The sequence below is a fragment of the Convolutriloba macropyga genome, chromosome 7 (assembly GCF_964194025.1).
Source record: "Convolutriloba macropyga chromosome 7, txConMacr16.3, whole genome shotgun sequence".
Classification (NCBI taxonomy): Eukaryota; Metazoa; Xenacoelomorpha; order Acoela; family Convolutidae; genus Convolutriloba; species Convolutriloba macropyga.
The window spans coordinates 33,279,500-33,297,158 of record NC_134474.1 but is presented as its reverse complement, the minus strand read 5'-3'; the positions used below and the strand labels follow the sequence as shown (position 1 = coordinate 33,297,158).

General features: G+C 33.3%; 1 protein-coding gene across 6 annotated transcripts in view; it reads left to right on the top strand.

Annotated features, from left to right (window-relative positions):
• Positions 1-3,846: 3,846 nt before the first annotated feature.
• Positions 3,847-17,659, top strand: part of LOC142342791 (uncharacterized) — a 68,472-nt gene continuing 54,659 nt past the window's right edge. For all 6 annotated transcript variants that reach the window (XM_075394362.1, XM_075394363.1, XM_075394361.1 and 3 more), the window contains exons 1-2: positions 3,847-4,579; positions 4,667-4,824. In XM_075394362.1, coding sequence (XP_075250477.1) covers positions 3,936-4,579; positions 4,667-4,824 — 802 coding nt within the window. In that variant the 5' untranslated portion in view covers positions 3,847-3,935. The remainder of the gene's footprint in view (positions 4,580-4,666; positions 4,825-17,659) is intronic.

Here is a 17,659-nt window from a genome sequence, read left to right as displayed (position 1 = left end):
ATTCAAATTAAATTCTCTAAGCCTCGGCAAATCTTGGCCAAAAGTTGGCAAATCCTAATTCAAGACTTCACAATGACTTGGCAAGTCTAAATCCAAGTCTTGACCAAGACTTGGCAAGTTCTAATCCAAGCCTTAGCCAAAACTTGGCAAGTTCTAGTCCAAGCCTTCGCAAAGACTTGGCAAGTCTAAATCCAAGTCTTGACCAAGACTTGAAAAGTTCTAATCCAAGCTTTAGTCAAGACTTGGCAAGTTCTAATCCAAGCCTTAGCCAAAACTTGGCAAGTTCTAGTCCAAGCCTTCGCAAAGACTTGGCAAGTCTAAATCCAAGTCTTGACCAAGACTTGAAAAGTTCTAATCCAAGCTTTAGTCAAGACTTGGCAAGTTCTAATCCAAGCCTTAGCCAAAACTTGGCAAGTTCTAGTCCAAGCCTTCGCAAAGACTTGGCAAGTCTAAATCCAAGTCCTGACCAAGACTTGAAAAGTTCTAATCCAAGCTTTAGTCAAGACTTGGCAAGTTCTAATTCAACCTTCGCAAAGACTCGGCAAGTCTACATCCAAGTATTTGCGAAGACTTGTCGGACTTGCAAATACCCAGTACTGATTAACACTTTGAGTTCGGTACGGGTCAACTTCAAGATATATATAATTTCGAAATTTTTGTGAAAACTAATCGGCTGCATATTTAGTGTTCTTACGTCTTTCGGCATTATAAGGAATATTTATTTTTGAGTTTTCAGTAGATTTTTAAATAGTGTACCTTTCAACTCGTTTACCGTCGTGCTGTCAATTAGATAATATTGTTGTCGAACGACTTCTAATAGTTTTTTTTGGGGGGGGGGTATCTAAATTACAACAATTTCTTAATTTTCATTTGTTATATATTCATGCAGATTACTAGTTTAGATATCTTTTGTTATAGGTCATTCTCAACTTGATTGTCACAAGAATTGAGTCGTGATCACTTCAAATGTTTACACTGTGTCTCCTCAAAAAATACAAAAAGAAACTAATTGAAGCCCATTTGAGACAGTATAATAGTATTAAGTGCTGGAAAGTTGGATTTGTACTGAATTTCAGCCGTTCAAAGCATTAAAAAATTTCAAAATTTTCAAATGAAATTCTCTCAGCGGAGATGCTCGTAATTATTATTTAGTGGGTTCATTTATGAATGTTCAATTTTGGTCACTTGAACTTCTCTTGTCATCATGATTGCCATAAATGTAATTTAAAATGATAATAATAATAATAATAATAATAATAATAATAATAATAATAATAATATTAACAATAATAATAATAATAATAATAATAATAATAATAATAATAATTTTAATATTTTTTAATAATAATAGTTTATATATTAATTTTTAAAATATTAATTTTTAATAATAATAGTTTTTAATATTAATAATAATAATAATAATAATAATAATAATAATAATAACAATAATAATAATAATAATAATAATTATAATAGTAATAATAATAATAATAATAAAATTAATAATAATAATAATAATAATAATAATAATAATAATAATAATAATAATGATAATAATAATAATAAAAATAATTATCATAATATTATTCTTATTATTAAAAACGAGCAAGTAAAAAATGGCGGGTTTTTGCCATCTAAGAAACAGAATTATATGGTTCAAATGAGCAAAAGTTATCAAAACTTTAAAATAGCGAAAGGAGCCACTTTGAGTTCCTGATTCAAAACTAATTTCAAAATGCGGTTTAACTTTAACTGAATTATTGAAAATTGCTCCCTATGTTTCTATAGATGGACTTTCACTGGAAAACTTTCAGTAGCAAAATTAACTCTGTTTTCTGATGTAGCGCAAAATTGAGTTGATTTTTTAGTTGTCAAAAGAACGAATATTTTATGTTTAGTACATTTTTTGTTTAGAAAAAAATTTTGAAAAAAAACTATTAGTGTGAATTTATGTTGATAACAATTTTTTGCAGAAAGCACTCCAATAGTTCAATAAAACTTTTTCAAAAGTATATTTGACTATAACTTTCTGATTTCTCTGTTAAAAAAGAAATTTTACGCTAAACAGAGGTGTTTGAATGTCAAAAACTGCACTAGAACGTGTCATAAATGGAATGAGGTGAATTTATCAGCTAACATTAGCTAATATATATTAAGAGGGATCGCTAAATTTTCATAATGTTACAGACTATAATTAACCAGAAAATTTTGTATTTTTGGGACATATTCGTTAGTTTATCGTAAAATCGTTCTTGTTACTCGTGCCCGAGAGCACGGCAGATCAATTAATGATAAAAAACATTCAAACACCTCTGTTTAGCGTAAAATTTATTTTTTAACAGAAAAATCAGAAAGTTATAGTCAAATATACTTTTTAAAAAGTTTTATTGAACAATTGGAGTGCTTTCTGCAAAAAATAGTTAGCAATATAAATTCACACTTTTTTTATTAGAAATTTTTGTTTATAAATCAAAGCTTCAACTTAAAATATTTAGCTCTCTACCTGGTGATTTATCTTATACTCCCTCCTTTTTTAAGCAAGTTCGTAGGCATAGCTTCTCAAAAATTTGCCGGCTGTTTCTTTTAACTCCACGTAATTTTCAATTATACTATGAATATTTTTTCTTCTTCCCTTATTTTCTTTCCCATGAATAAAAGCTGTCTGAAATTATCGTAGCTGTGGTGAATTGTGTATGTCAGGTGATCCATCAAACAAAAAACTGTGTTCCTACCTAGGATGCTCCTTCGTCTTTGATTTTTTCAGTTTGTTCTTTCTCCCCTTGACCCATAATTTGTTTTTTTAACAAAACCTAAAACAAAAAGAAAAGAAAAATTCAATCTGAAATGACAGTCTATAATAACAAAAAACTGTATAAAATTTAAAAAATTTTGCTAAACCTTCTATTCAATTGGTAACAATTAGTTTCAATTCGTGACTACGATATAATATTAGGACAAAACCCCTGCTAAAGAAAAACGACGAGTTGGTGTATTTTGATTTTACAATACCACAAAACGTATACATGTAAAAATGGCCACACAGTGTGGAATATGGTCGCAAATGGACAATTATCTCATTCGGCTGATAATATTCAACAATAGGTTACAGTTAAATATACTATAATTAAACATTATCCTTGGTATTATGATTTAGGGAGCTTTGCGTAGAAGTTCCATACTTTAGACCAAAAAAAAATACGAGAAATCGCACGAGAAATAGTTTTTAGAAAACTTTCATAACTTGAGTGCTGATCTCGATTTTTCTTTTGAGGCTGAAAATTTTGAAGTAAGATAATCAGAAGAAAAAAACGTCTTGAGCGTTTCTAGGGGATTTTCAACCTCAAGAGATTTCAAGCCAAGACAGCGGTAAATTCACATTTCGCCACTCGTTTAATTGTCTATATGATATTCTGAAGCGAAAATTTGTACAGTAATGACTTCTGTGCAAAGTGAGTTGTGCTTCTATTGAAAAACGGCTTTTAACGGATGTTAAATTAACATTTTTAAAAATTACGTCTCATGAAAAACACTTAAGGCAAAAAACTGGAATTAAATTTCTGTCCGGCTTTTGTTTCAATTTTGACGCATATTATGCCTATCTACTTTAAAACATGCAGAAATTGTATTTTCTTTTAAAAAAATACGTGCAAAAAAATTTCTGCTTTGTGAGCGTTATTTGAAAGAATTGGTAATGTGTAAAAACCAGCTTGCATAGGTATTTTTGATAATTACGGAGCTCTAGAAGATTACGTTTGATGTATTTTAATCAAAAAGCGGTCAAGCGAGCATGTTCATTATTTACTTCGTTTCGTATGATAGAAGTTTTTCATGTTCATAGTAGCTTGAAGTTTTTTAAAGCTGCAAATTTCATTCGCTTTGATCAAATTGGCTGGTTTGCTGCGTTTTGTTTTCAAAGTTTATTCAGTAATGTTGTAATGTTGCCTAAAATTGATTATAAATTTAGTTTGTCAGTTTTTACTTCCACTCTGTTTATTTGCTCTATTAAATTGTCAAGCATGCAGGGTGTTTGTGAAAATGGGGCTACAATTAACGTGCATGCCTCGGTTGAGACTCACTTTATAGTGTCTGACAATTGGGCTGCAGACCAATTCTCAACTGTGATTAGGGAGGGTGATTTTTTGGACGGAGATTTTTTTACTACATCTCATATGAGACACATACAACCGGCTGGCACAGCAGACTGTTCCTACATTGTGAGTGCCCCTGCTGGTTATCAGGTGATGGTTGCCATTCTGGCAATGGGCCTCGAAGAAGCCAGAGGTTTTACCTGCTTGTACTATGTTGAATATGAGGGAACAGATGTCTTTTATGACCACCGAGATGGACGGTACTGTTCTTCGCCAACAAATGGATTCTTACCTGACCTGCTTGCAAACCAATTACAATACACTGAAGGACAGTATGTTAATTACATTCAATCTCCGTATACATCTTTCGGCGTCAGACTGACCAATCAACCACCAATTGTATGCTCTAACAACAACACAATCAAAATCAACGTTCTTAATGATTATATAAATGGAGATCAAAAATACATTGGTTTTGTGCTCTCATTCAGGTGAGATTTATATGCCTACACTTCAGCTCTTTACATAGTTTCAGTTCAATTTGCCAGCCAATATAAAAGGAACATTGTTCCATTTAGGGCTGTGAAAGGACGCCACTGTGGCCGATGTACGACAACTTCAGGTGATGTTTGTGAATTTGACAATGGGGTCCTGCCCTCCTTCACTTCACTTTTCACTCATCAGTGCTCAACAGATATAGCAGGAGGACAGTCTCAACCATCATGCTATTATGAAGGTACGTAGTGTTCATTTTTTAATCTTATAAAAGAAAATAATAATATTAACAATGAAGTGTTCTCAAGAGTACGTATCTACATGGAAACCATAAATACGTCTACATACTGGAATGGATACCAAAAGGCAGTTTTTCCTAGTCGAATGATGCTTTTGGTAAGCAGTCGAATTATTTTAGAAAATGTATATTAAAAGGTAGAAGGAATGATAGTAATCTGGAGCGGTAAAAAAAGCTTTGATTCTGAAGCAGAGGTACAATTAAAAACTGATGGTAACATGACTTTTAACAAACATATACTTAAACTTGTGCAGGCAAAAAACTTCTGACCGCAATTTACAAAATCCAAAATACTGGCAATTCGTTTCCCAGGACCAATACTCACATCATCCTCGCCAAGTTCACGCTACAAATTGGAGTTCTCTTTTTTCAAGTGCACGGAACCTCTTGCATTTCTCAGAGAGCAAATTTGTTTGCATTGGATTTGGTCAAAAACTCCAACGTTTTAACTTTTGTTTTATACCCAAAACATGGTTTATCATGTCTTGGATACGATCTAGCTTGTTTTTCCAAGCCTTCTGAGATTTCTCCCAGAAGTCAAAATACATTCAAATTGCAGCCAAAATTATCCAAAAACAACTTTACTTTCATTGCTCTTGGGCAAAAAATTACTATCAATGTGCTTTTGCTTTAGGCCCTAAACAAGTTGTTTTTCTTTTTTGTTTGGGATTGTTTTTTCACGTGCTTGGTTTAAACGGTATCCACGCCAAGATCTTGGCAATCCGTTTTAATTTTTTCTAGAAAGACTTCATTACCTGCGTCTTTTTCAATTACTTGTTTGAAATTTGGCAAGACACGATTATCAGAGCCAGAAATAGCATTCTGAATGCTGTCTATCGTGTAAACAGAAATCGGTGGATTCCCTCGGCATCATTTTGTCGACATCTTGGAAACCCACACTAAGCGCCTCCAAGTTCGTACAATTGTGGCAAGTCAAGTTTTGGATCTTTCCAAGATCTCGGATTTGTTTGTGTGAGTAGTAAGGTGTCTTACTGGGCAGGCAACGGGGGGGGGGGGGAACGAAAATTTTTCCTAATTTTTGGAAATTCTTTGGCGTTTTAGCGAGGACAGTCCCCCGTTGCGAACACTTTAACACCCAAATCTCCGCCACCCATTGCGTGCCCAGTAAGACACAATTTTTTTAATAAAAAAAAATTCCATGGCTTCAAAAAGGAACCTATTTATTACTAAAGAATTTGTATTCGAACACTTCATGGTAATAACAAGCGGATAGCGCTTTCTGGTTCCCCCTTCAAATAGTCCAAACACTTTTACGGTCATTTCAATCATTTTGTTATTTGGTTTGTTTTGATTGTTTGTTTCAACTGTCGACAGTATTTACATTTCCCTCATTTCTTGGAAATTGCGTTCTGGTCATTTCAATCGTCTACTTTTATTATTTGTTTACTAACAATTGTTGAAGGAATTTTCTGTCAATTTCACCAGAAATATTTTCTTTTCCTTACAAAATGGAATGTTCACAATTAAACGCTTGAAAACGGCGAGGGACAAACTTCAATCAAGGGTTGCCTGGGTGTAATAAATCTTTTTTCAGTGTACCATGAAACGCATAACCGCGCTGGTTTGAAAATGGTGTTGAGACAAAAACCAAATAGCCCGTCTGTTATTAGCGCAAACACTTTTGTTTGTTTGCGGGCATTTAATTAGAAAACTGTGTGATTTGTTTCTGTTTTTTCTCTAATGAATTAAGCACAGCAGCTATTTCAAGCAATCCAGCTTTTTAATTATCTCTGCCTTTGGTACCAAAAGGGAATTCTTGTGTCTTGAGGTTTAAAAGAAACTAGATAAAGCAAAAATTTTGCAAGGTGCAAAGTTGCTAGGAGGTTTTAGACTGCTTGAAGGCAGAGACTCTATTTATCATGAACGTCACACAAATTAACGCTACTATTAGTTGTTTCAAAGCGTTTTTCCAAAAGAATGCTAAAACTTATTGGGTTTCCGACAAAAACAAAACATTTTCATAAGGTTTGAAGGCCTTAATTACTTCGAACAATATCTGTTGAAAAGACCACCTAACTTGAATCAATTTATCTGTTTCTAATTTGTATTCCAGTTTAAATTTCAACTATTTTAAAAGTTTTTTTTTCATTGTCTTGAAATTGAAATATACCAAAAAGCGCTCCTTATGAAAGTTCAAACAATAGTAGTTTCTTCTGAAATGTATATGATAATTGCACTTGCAAAAATCAACAAATTTTCTCGAGTTTTTCTGTTATTCGAATTGGTAATCTATGTAACACGAAAATCTCTTCTAAAAAATTTTCAAACACTCTCTGCCTAGATTTCTCTCAAGTTATTGTCCATCGAACAAATTTTTTTCAATGATTTAATTTTCAGTAGAATTTGGTTATTCCGATCTCGCCAGTGATATTCGAAAAACAGACCACAGCAAGCAAGGTAAATTTTTTATTGAATATAGTCTCTTTACATTTCACAACATTAGTCTCATTTTAAAATCCAATTAACTGATTTGTAAAAGTTTCAGTTTTCTACAGTAAATCAATCAAGCACAATTTCAGCCGTTAATAGAGCTAAATTCAATCATACTATCAATAATATGATTAAATTTAAGATTGAACTCTTTTCGATTAAGTAGATGACTCGTCGTTTACGACCATGTTTATGCTTTTGTTGAATTGGTGTTTACTCTCCTTCTGATGTTGACTGCTCTGTTGATTTCCTTCTCTTTTTTAGATTTACAACGGTTTTGCTGTTCAAATTTCTCTTCTACTCCAGACTCCTCATTTGCTTCATGAATAATGGAAGGGCTTCTTTCCTACCTGTTATGGCTACTAATATTAGTTGCATTTTCTGCATCAAAGTTTACTAAGTCTCCCTCTAACTCACTTTCAGTGTAACTGATCTGATGATAGAAACCGGGATCAGGAGGTGTGAAATAAATTTGTTCATCCTGCTGAACAATGGTTCCATCTGATATTTCAAATGCAGCATTCGGATAGACTGGTCCCCTTCATCAACTTGTTCCTCAATGTTCGTCAAACTCCATTCCTCATCCAGTGCCATTTCTTGATACACCGAGTTCTCCTGAATTGCTTTATGACCATAAGGGAGTGAATGTATTGAGGCAATGTAATTTCGCCTGTCACAAAAGGCGGTCAGTGCTCATTTGTTTGTCTCAATTGTGTAAAGTTGGTGATTAATCGAACCGATTCTGTAGTTTAGCGTTCTTATTGAATCATGATCCCCCATTAAAACTGATTTAAACATATCGTGGATAAGTTGAGCCTGGGCGTGTTTAGTGACTCCTTTGGAAGAATCTTTCTGCTTATTAGTAAACAAAATAAAAAATTATCTGTATAATGACTAAATGACTACGTTTTTGTGTTTCGAGCTTTAGACCTTTTATTACGAACATTTTTTTTCCTTTTAAATTTTCAAAAATAAAACCCATTTTGATATTGTGAAAATTTTCTTCAGTCAAAATACTAGTTAGGATATCGTAGATGCTATAATACAACAGAAAAGTTAGGTGACAACTAATTTTCAGTTGTGATGGAGTACATTTTCGATTTTTGAGCGGAAAAGCTTCCCATCGGTCGTCTCTTCATCTCCTCTTTAAATTTCAAAACCACCAAGTTGTTTTTGTTCTCAAACAAAATGTTTTCCCACTCACAGTTTGAAAAGTTCAAACTTCTCATTCAAATCTTTTGATTGCTTTAGAACCTTGTACAGGTCGATTGTTCTTATTTCACAGGACAACGCATCTGTGTCTGATTATAGTAACAAACAGTCAAACAATAGTAGTTTCTGAAAAATATATGAGAATTGCAATTGCAAAAATTGACAAATTTTCTTGAGTTTTTCTGTTATTCGAATTGGTAATCTATGTAACACGAAAATCTCTTCTAAAAATTTTTCAAACACTCTCTGCCTAGATTTATCACAAGTTATTGTCAATCGAACAAATTTTTTTCAATGATTTAACTTTCAGTAGAATTTGGTTATTCCAATCTCGCCAGTGATATTCGAAAAACAGACCACAGCAAGCAAGGAAATTTTTTTATTGACTATAGTCTCTTTACATTTCACAACATTAGTCTCATTCTAAAATCCAATTAACTGATTTGTAAAATTTTCAGTTTTCTACAGTAAATTAATCAAGCACAATTTCAGCCGATAATAGAGCTAAATTCAATCATACTATCAATAATATGATTAAATTTAAGTTTGAACTATTTTCGATTAAGTAGATGACTCGTCGTTTACGACCATGTTTATGCTTTTGTTGAATTGGTGTTTACTACGACCATGTTTATGCTTTTGTTGAATTGGTGTTTACTATCCTTCTGATGTTGACTGCTCTGTTGATTTCCTTCTCTTTTCTAAATTTACAACGATTTTGCTGTTCAAATTCATCTTCTACTCCAGACTCCTCATTTGCTTCATGAATATTGGAAGGGCTTCTTTCCTACCTGTTGTGGCTACTATTATTAGTTGCACTTTCTGCATCAAAGTTTACTAAGTCTCCCTCTAACTCACTATCAGTGTAACTTATCTGATGATAGAAACCGGGATCAGGAGGTGTGAAATAAATTTGTTCATCCTGCTGAACAATGGTTCCATCTGATATTTCAAATGGAGCATTCGGATAGACTGGTCCCCTTCATCAACTTGTTCCTCAATGTTCGTCAAACTCCATTCCTCATCCAGTGCCATTTCTTGATACACCGAGTTCTCCTGAATTGCTTTATGACCATAAGGGAGTGAATGTATTGAGGCAATGTAATTTCGCCTGTCACAAAAGGCTGTCAGTGCTCATTTGTTTGTCTCAATTGTGTAAAGTTGGTGATTAATCGAACCGATTCTGTAGTTTAGCGTTCTTATTGAGCCATGATCCCCCATTAAAACTGATTTAAACATATCGTGGGTAAGTTGAGCCTAGGCGTGTTTAGTGACTCCTTTAGAAGAATCTTTCAGCTCATTTAGTAAACAAAATAAAAAATTATCTGTATAATGACTACGTTTTTGTGTTTCGAGCTTTAGACCTTTTATTACGAAATTTTTTTTCCTTTTAAAATTTCAAAATTAAAACCCATTTTGATATTGTGAAAATTTTCTTCAGTCAAAATACTACTTAGGATATCGTAGATGCTATCATACAACAGAAAAGTTAGGTAACAACTAATTTTCAGTTGTAATGGAGTACATTTTCGATTTTTGAGCGCAAAAGCTTCCCATCGGTCGTCTCTTCATCTCCTCTTTAAATTTCAAAACCACCAAGTTGTTTTTGTTCTCAAACAAAATGTTTTCCCACTCATAGTTTGAAAAGTTTAAATTTCTCATTCAAATCTTTTGATTGCTTTAGAAACTTGTACAGGTCGATTGTTCTTATTTCACAGGACAACGCATCTGTGTCTGATTATAGTAACAAACAGTCAAACAATAGTAGTTTCTGAAATATATATGAGAATTGCAATTGCAAAAATCGACAAATTTTCTTGAGTTTTTCTGTTATTCGAATTGGTAATCTATGTAACACAAAAATCTCTTCTAAAAATTTTGCAAACATTCTCCGCCTAGATTTCTCACAAGTTATTGTCAGTCGACCAAATTTTTTTCAATGATTTAACTTTCAGTAGAATTTGGTTACTCCAATCTCGCCAGTGATATTCGAAAAACAGACCACAGCAAGCAAGGTAATTTTTTTATTGACTATAGTCTCTTTACATTTCACAACATTAGTCTCATTTTAAAATCCAATTAACTGATTTGTAAAATTTTCAGTTTTCTACGGTAAATTAATCAAGCACAATTTCAGCCGTTAATAGAGCTAAATTCAATCGCACTATCAATAATATGATTAAATTTAAGTTTGAACTATTTTCGATTAAGTAGATGACTCGTCGTTTACGACCATGTTTATGCTTTTGTTGAATTGGTGTTTACTCTCCTTCTGATGTTGACTGCTCTGTTGATTTACTTCTCTTTTTTAGATTTACAACGACTTTGCTGTTCAAATTCCTCTTCTACTCCAGACTCCTCATTTGCTTCATGAATAATGGAAGGGCTTCTTTCCTACTTGTTATGGCTACTAATATTAGTTGCACTTTCTGCATCAAAGTTTACTAAGTCTCCCTCTAACTCACTATCAGTGTAACTTATCTGATGATAGAAACCGGGATCAGGAGGTGTGAAATAAATTTGTTCATCCTGCTGAACAATGGTTCCATCTGATATTTCAAATGGAGCATTCGGATAGACTGGTCCCCTTCATCAACTTGTTCCTCAATGTTCGTCAAACTCCATTCCTCATCCAGTGCCATTTCTTGATACACCGAGTTCTCCTGAATTGTTTTATGACCATAAGGGAGTGAATGTATTGAGGCAATGTAATTTCGCCTGTCACAAAAGGCGGTCAGTGCTCATTTGTTTGTCTCAATTGTGTAAAGTTGGTGATTAATCGAACCGATTCTGTAGTTTAGCGTTCTTATTGAGCCTTGATTCCCCATTAAAACTGATTTAAACATATCGTGGGTAAGTTTAGCCTGGGCGTGTTTAGTGACTCCTTTAGAAGAATCTTTCAGCTCATTTAGTAAACAAAATAAAAAATTATCTGTATAATGACTACGTTTTTAAGTTTCGAGCTTTAGACCTTTTATTACGAAATTTTTTTTTCCTTTTAAAATTTCAAAATTAAAACCCATTTTATATTGTGAAAATTTTCTTCAGTCAAAATACTACTTAGGATATCGTAGATGCTATCATACAACATAAAAGTTAGGTGACAACTAATTTTCAGTTGTGATGGAGTACATTTTCGGTTTTTGAGCGCAGAAATTCCCATCGGTCGTCTCTTCATCTCCTCTTTAAATTTCAAAACCACCAAGTTGTTTTTGTTCTCAAACAAAATGTTTTCCCACTCATAGTTTGAAAAGTTCAATCTTCTCATTCAAATCTCTTGATTGCTTTAGAAACTTGTACAGGTCGATTGTTCTTATTTTATAGGACAACGCATCTGTGTCTGATTATAGTAACAAACAGTCAAACAATAGTAGTTTCTGAAATATATATGAGAATTGCAATTGCAAAAATCGACAAATTTTCTTGAGTTTTTCTGTTATTCAAATTGGTAATCTATGTAACACGAAAATCTCTTCTAAAAATTTTTCAAACACTCTCTGCCTAGATTTATCACAAGTTATTGTCAATCGAAAAAATTTTTTTCAATGATTTAACTTTCAGTAGAATTTGGTTATTCCAATCTCGCCAGTGATATTCGAAAAACAGACCACAGCAAGCAAGGTAATTTTTTATTGACTATAGTCTCTTTACATTTCACAACATTAGTCTCATTTTAAAATCCAATTAACTGATTTGTAAAATTTTCAGTTTTCTACAGTAAATTAATCAAGCACAATTTCAGCCGTTAATAGAGCTTAATTCAATCATACTATCAATAATATGATTAAATTTAAATTTGAACTATTTTCGATTAAGTAGATGACTCGTCGTTTACGACCATGTTTATGCTTTTGTTGAATTGGTGTTTACTCTCCTTCTGATGTTGACTGCTCTGTTGATTTCCTTCTCTTTTTTAGATTTACAACGGCTTTGCTGTTCAAATTCCTCTTCTATTCCAGACTCCTCATTTGCTTCATGAATAATGGAAGGGCTTCTTTCCTACCTGTTATGGCTACTAATATTAGTTGCACTTTCTGCATCAAAGTTTACTAAGTCTCCCTCTAACTCACTTTCAGTGTAACTGATCTGATGATAGAAACCGGGATCAGGATGTGTGAAATAAATTTGTTCATCCTGCTGAACAATGGTTCCATCTGATATTTCAAATGCAGCATTCGGATAGACTGGTCCCCTTCATCAACTTTTTCCTCAATGTTCGTCAAACTCCATTCCTCATCCAGTGCCACTTCTTGATACACCGAGTTCTCCTGAATTGCTTTATGACCATAAGGGAGTGAATGTATTGAGGCAATGTAATTTCGCCTGTCACAAAAAGCGGTCAGTGCTCATTTGTTTGTCTCAATTGTGTAAAGTTGGTGATTAATCGAACCGATTCTGTAGTTTAGCGTTCTTATTGAGCCATGATCCCCCATTAAAACTGATTCAAACATATCATGGGTAAGTTGAGCCTGGGCGTGTTTAGTGACTCCTTTAGAAGGATCTTTCTGCTCATTAGTAAACAAAATAAAAAATTATCTGTATAATGACTACGTTTTTGTGTTTCGAGCTTTAGACCTTTTATTACGAAATTTTTTTTCCTTTTAAACTTTCAAAAATAAAACCCATTTTGATATTGTGAAAATTTTCTTCAGTCAAAATACTACTTAGGATATCGTAGATGCTATAAAACAACTGAAAAGTTAGGTGACAACTAATTTTCAGTTGTGATGGAGTACATTTTCGATTTTTGAGCGCAAAAGCTTCCCATCGGTCGTCTCTTCATCTCCTCTTTAAATTTCAAAACCACCAAGTTGTTTTTGTTCTCAAACAAAATGTTTTCCCACTCATAGTTTGAAAAGTTCAAACTTCTCATTCAAATCTTTTGATTGCTTTAGAACCTTGTACAGGTCGATTGTTCTTATTTCACAGGACAACGCATCTGTGTCTGATTATAGTAACAAACAGTCAAACAATAGTAGTTTCTGAAATATATATGAGAATTGCAATTGCAAAAATCGACAAATTTTTCTGAGTTTTTCTGTTATTCGAAATGATAAGCTTTGTAACACATGAATCTCTTCTAAAAATTTTTCGAACACTTTCTGCCTATATTTTTCACAAGCTATTGTCAATCGTACAAATCTTTCTCATTGATTTAATTTTCAGAAACTTTTGGTTATTCCAAACTCTCCAGCGATTGTCCAAAAACAGACAACAGCGAGCAAGGTAACTTTTTTATTGTCTATAGTCTCTTTGCTTTTCACAACATTGGTCTCATTTTAAAATCCCAACAACAGATTTGTGAAGTTTTTCAGTTTTATACAGTAAAATAATCAATCGCAATTTAAGTCGTTAATAGAGCTACTTTTAATCATACTGTCATTAATATAACTAAGTTTCAAGCATCAGTCTGAATTACTTTCGATTAAGTAGATGCCTCGTCGTTTACGACCATGTTTATACTTTTGTTGAATTGGTGTTTACTCTCCTTATGATGTTGACTGCTCTCTTGATTTCATTCTCTTTTTTCTAGATTTACAACGACTACTTTCTTTATGCTGTTCAATTTCACTTTCTACTCTAGACTCCTCATTACCTTCATGAATAATGAAAGGAATTTTTTCCTAACTGTTATGGCTACTAATATTACCAGCACTTTCTGCATCAAAGTTTACTAAGTCTCCCTCTAACTCACTTTCAGTGTTACTGATCTGATGATAGAAACTCGGATCAGGAGGTGTGAAATAAGGTTGTTCGTCTTGCTAAACAATGGTTCCATCTGATATTTAAAATGTAGCATTCGGATAGATTGATCCCCTTCCTCAATTTGTTCCTCAATGTTTGTCAAACCCCATTCCTCATCCAGTGCCATTTCTTGATACACCAATTTTTCTTGAATTGCTTTATGACCATAAGGGAGTGAATGTTTTGAGGCAATGTAATATTGCCTGTCACGGAAGGTGGTCAGTGCTATTTTGTTTGTCTCAATTGTGTAAAGTTGGTAATTAATCGAACCGATTCTGTAGTTTAGCGTTCTAATTGAGCCATGATCCCCCATTAAAACTGATTCAAACATATCGTGGGTAAGTTGAGCCTGGGCGTGTTTAGTGACTCCTTTAGAAGAATCTTTCTGCTCATTAGTAAACAAAATAAAAAATTATCTGTATAATGACTACGTTTTTGTGTTTCAAGCTTTAGACCTTTTATCACGAAATATTTTTTTCCTTTTAAAATTTCAAAAATAAAACCAATTTTGATATTGTGAAAATTTTCTTCAGTCAAAACACCACTTAGGATATCGTAGATGCTATCATACAACAGAAAAGTTAGGTGACAACTAATTTTCAGTTGTGACGGAGTACATTGTCGATTTTTGAGCGCAGAAGCTTCCCATTGGTCGTCCCTACATCTCGTCTTTAATTTTCAAAACCACAAGTTGTTTTTGTTCTCAAACAAATTATTTTCCATCTCATAGTTTGAAAAGATCAAACTTCTCATTCTAATCTTTCGATTCCTTTAGATCCTTGTACGTTTCGATTGTTCCTAATTCATAGGTCAACGAATCTGTGTCTGAGTGTAAAAACAAACAGTCAAAATGTTTCTTCATTGTGGTATAATGAAAATCAAACATACACATTTTCGACAAATCCAATTTTGTTGCACCAACAATTGTTGGCTTGTTCAAAAAAAATTGTTTTTCCGAATTGTAACCGCGACCAGATTGTATTTGAACACTTTTGATATTTAAACGTTAAACTTTTCTGTGTTCGCCCACAATTCTTCTTCAGTACAAGCCAAGGAAATTGACTGATGATTTCTCTAATTTTTGCAACATTAACCGTAAGCGCAGTTTGACATCAGCTTGAAAAAATTTTCTTTAAATTCAATAGCTGCACGCTGGCGCATATCTAGTCAAATAGTCAAATTCAAAAATAGACTATTTGTTGTTTTTATCTGACAATGAATTGATCCAACTGTTTAGAGGTGGAAGTTTTGATTTTTTGAATCGGTCAAAAGGCTCTATATAAGAAAAAGTATAAAATCCTTTGCCGTGTAACAACTTATTATCACTCGTCTGATAATCTTCAAAGTGCTTATCTTATTTTCTAAAAGTATCGAAAAGTTTTGACAAAAAAGCGTCTTTCTTCTAATTATTAATTTATGGACTTCTTGGCAACATTATCAAAGACTTTAAAACGAAAAATGACAAAAACATTTTCTGAGAGATCAGTGGAGAGATCTGTTTCACGTTATTTCAGTAATACAGGCTGATAGAAGGAAGCTCTTAATGATGGAATGTTGAAAATGACTTAGGGTGCCCCGCGTTTTTCAAGCTTCAATAAATCAGGATAGTCTAGCAGATGCCCTAACTAGAATGGAAAACTCACCGGGAAAAAATTCAAGGGGGAATGCAAGTGATTAAATCGTTTTTTTTTTTAGTTTTTATGATATTAAATCTAGGCTCAGGGAAGAAAAACTTGATCCCTGTGATGATAAACATTAAAAATGGGAGATAATGTCCCGAAATTGCCATGGTACTTGCTATGAAAGCATCCAAATGTTTAGAAACTTACAAGATCTTAGCTAGGAAGTGAGTTGAAATTTAATTTAATTTTAAAAAGAAACTAACGTTTAAGAGAAGCAGTGAAATGCCAGATGTTGAGTTTTCCCAACAAGTTTTCTTAAAGTGCACGTGTGGTCAATATACCTCCAGAACTGGTCGAGGTTACCTCCAAAAATCTGAAATCACATATCAAAATGGGGCAGATGTTTTACTTCCCAAAAAATCTTGATGCTATCAGATCAGATTGCTATCCTAATTTTTTGTCAATAACGATTTGTGTATTTTTTAGGGTCAATTATCAATAGCTCTTCATCTCACAAATTCAAAACATCATTGTGACCTATTAGTCATCTTTTCAACAAAACTCTAGTTTGTATTGTAAAAATCATTTTTTTAACTTCTGATTTTCAAGAGAAAAAATTTTTTCGGTTTCAAACGCCTCTATGCTATCTGAAGAATTAGTAAGCCAACAACTTTTTGGCCCATCAGTTTTCTAAGTTTCAAAGACAAATTTAAAAAAATAAATGTTTTTTTTTCGATCTTCATAATTCTGTACTGCTTATTTTCTTTATTTTGTTAAACGTTTCGATCACTCAAGTCACAATGGACCAGCAAGTAGTTAAGAAGTTGACTTACACGGGAAAGGAGAATGTTGTATGTTGGAATGAAAAGCAATTGAAGGAACTCAAAAATCAGTTACGAAGAGTGACACAGATAATATCTCACCAGCTGATAAAATTGGTTTCAGTGACAATGCACAAGAGCAGTCGGAAAAATTGATCCCATCCGGAGAAGTAAAAAATGGGAACAATAACCCGTTGATATGATAAAAGTGTTCAAAGTATTGACATGCACGTCATTGCTGGCAATTCTTTTATTAAAAAAATCTTGCCGGTGGTCAAGTTGACAAGAAAGGAAACACAATATGACAGCGGCTTCAAACGGGTTTATGGCTTAAATTCTTGTAGACTTTTGCGTCAAAATGCACGAAGGGACTTTATGAGTTGTTTTTCAGCTTTCAAAACAGCACGGTAAATTGATGCTCTTATTTGATATATAGGTGGTTTTTCGGTACTCCCCTCAAAGCCACAATTTGAAAATTATGTGTGCTTCCAAAAGTCAAGAGATGGTGAAGTGGAGAAAACTAGTGTGTGCCGACTGAAGGATTTCTTTGGGGCTCGCAGCAAGCAGCTAACAACTGGTACAAAGAACTGACGATTGTTCAGCTGAGAGAACAATTAAATTGAAGCAGAAATGTTCTTTTCAGGTTTGCATGAGCCAATACATAAGTGCAAACTTTGAGTTTTATCTTCGTTGACAACATCGTTGTATCATTAAAGAATCCGACACTGAAATGTCCCTAGGATCATTTTTCTACCAGAAAACTGAGGCAGACTTTACTGTTTTCTATTCGTACGGATCAGTAGAGAGAGGCAAAGCCACAGTACACCAGATTCGTTAACTAGAGACTATGCTAAAGCAATTAAAAATGAATGGCAGCCACAAAAACTCTAGCTGGCTTGAATTTGAAACTTCTGGCAGCATAGAATA